Below are 1,499 nucleotides of genomic sequence, written 5' to 3'. Positions count from 1 at the left end.
TGAACATGACGCTGCTTTTTTCGAAGTTTCTCAAGAACCATTCGAGCCAGAGAATTCGTTTTGGCATCGTTGGATAGAGAATTGAATGGGGGGGGTCATGAGCCCCCTGGATCCGCAAAAATGCATGCCAAGGCTTAAAGCACCAACAACGCTACACATAAAAACTGATGATGGTGGAAAAATACACCGAAACGTATTTGATTGATAAATAGAGACAATAAATGACTGAAACCCAGGAATGAGTTTGATTTGGAATTGAAACACAGTCAGGAAAGTATATAAAATTAGGAGCAAACTCGGGAGTTTTACACAAAGTAAGTTTCGAGTTACTACTCGCTCTCGATCGAAAGTTACATCACTGTTTCGGCATTTTCAAATTTGGGTTTTGGATGTAGACAGGGGAAATTTTAAATTGATTCTCGTTGTAGATCGAAGTTATGGTTTGTTATTGGGGAAGGAGCAGTCGCGCGAAAATCAAACAGCGCAAAAATCTAAAGCGATTTATATGAGCTTTTCAGACTCAAGTCTTTTCTATGGACCTGAATTCGTATTTCTGGTAGTTTTCCCATTGTGCTTGGCATGCATCAAATGCACTTTTCCAGTGAAAACTTTCGGCCCAAGTTCCTACACAACACGGTGGAAACCCGTTCCTTTCATCTCGGATATTTGAACACATCGAAACAATTAACAGTTTGAAGGAAGGTTTGTTTCACCCTGTAGATAGTGAAACATTCACACCCAACCAAACAATCAAAAGGGTCTAAAGAGCTATTCGCCCGAGTGTCTCTCAAACTTAACGTGCTCATCGAACTGGGGGCAGATTTGGGGATAAAAACTTCTGTACTTTCAAGGAAAATTCACTTCTGAACTCGACAATCGATTCTGATGACGCTGTTCGCAAACCAGGAAATTTCACCGAGCAAATCCACACTTTCAAAAGCCTAACGAGTGAATTCAAAGCGGCAAAAAACTTCCATCTGTAGCAAAATCCCCGCAAGACCGTAAGGATAAATTTCACTCTACCAGTATCCACACATTGCATTGGTTGGCCGGTTAAGGTGTTCCAGAAGCGAATACACCGATCGGCAGTTCCCCCACCAGATGCGAGCAGCCCATGGTGGTGAGGAGACCAAGCTATCGCTTTAACAGCCGCAAGATGATCCGTGTAGGTCTGCACGGGCGATAGCGACTGCATATTCCACACGTACAATCTGTTGTCATTCCCTCCTGCAACCAAACACAATTTCACAGTGATATGCACTGTCTTGGGCTTTATAAGTAGTCTTGCTCACCGGATGCTAAGTACTGGTTGTCTGGGGACCATTTTAAGCCACATACCTCCTGTCTGTGTCCAATGAGTCGCCTCTCTGTTACATTAGCTGCAACAGCAAGAAAACGAGCATTAACAGAAATGTTTTGAGGATGGTTTCACTTAATGCATCAGGATCTGTCCATGGCTCGGCAAGTGTTCACACATTAGCGCCCCATACTTATCAGTA

General features: G+C 43.2%; 1 protein-coding gene across 1 annotated transcript in view; it reads right to left on the bottom strand.

Annotated features, from left to right (window-relative positions):
• LOC109542499 (fizzy-related protein homolog) overlaps positions 1-1,499 on the bottom strand; it is a 15,873-nt gene that overhangs the window by 2,176 nt on the left and 12,198 nt on the right. Inside the window, exons 5-6 of the mRNA XM_048668203.1 lie at positions 1,293-1,379; positions 1,024-1,227 (exon numbers count right to left, since the gene is read on the bottom strand). Coding sequence (XP_048524160.1) covers positions 1,024-1,227; positions 1,293-1,379 — 291 coding nt within the window. The remainder of the gene's footprint in view (positions 1-1,023; positions 1,228-1,292; positions 1,380-1,499) is intronic.

The sequence above is a fragment of the Dendroctonus ponderosae genome, unplaced genomic scaffold (genome assembly GCF_020466585.1).
Source record: "Dendroctonus ponderosae isolate FM_Combo_2020 unplaced genomic scaffold, Dpon_F_20191213v2 Dpon_F_20191213_7, whole genome shotgun sequence".
Lineage (NCBI taxonomy): Eukaryota > Metazoa > Arthropoda > Insecta > Coleoptera > Curculionidae > Dendroctonus > Dendroctonus ponderosae.
This window is presented reverse-complemented; position numbering and strand designations above follow the sequence as displayed.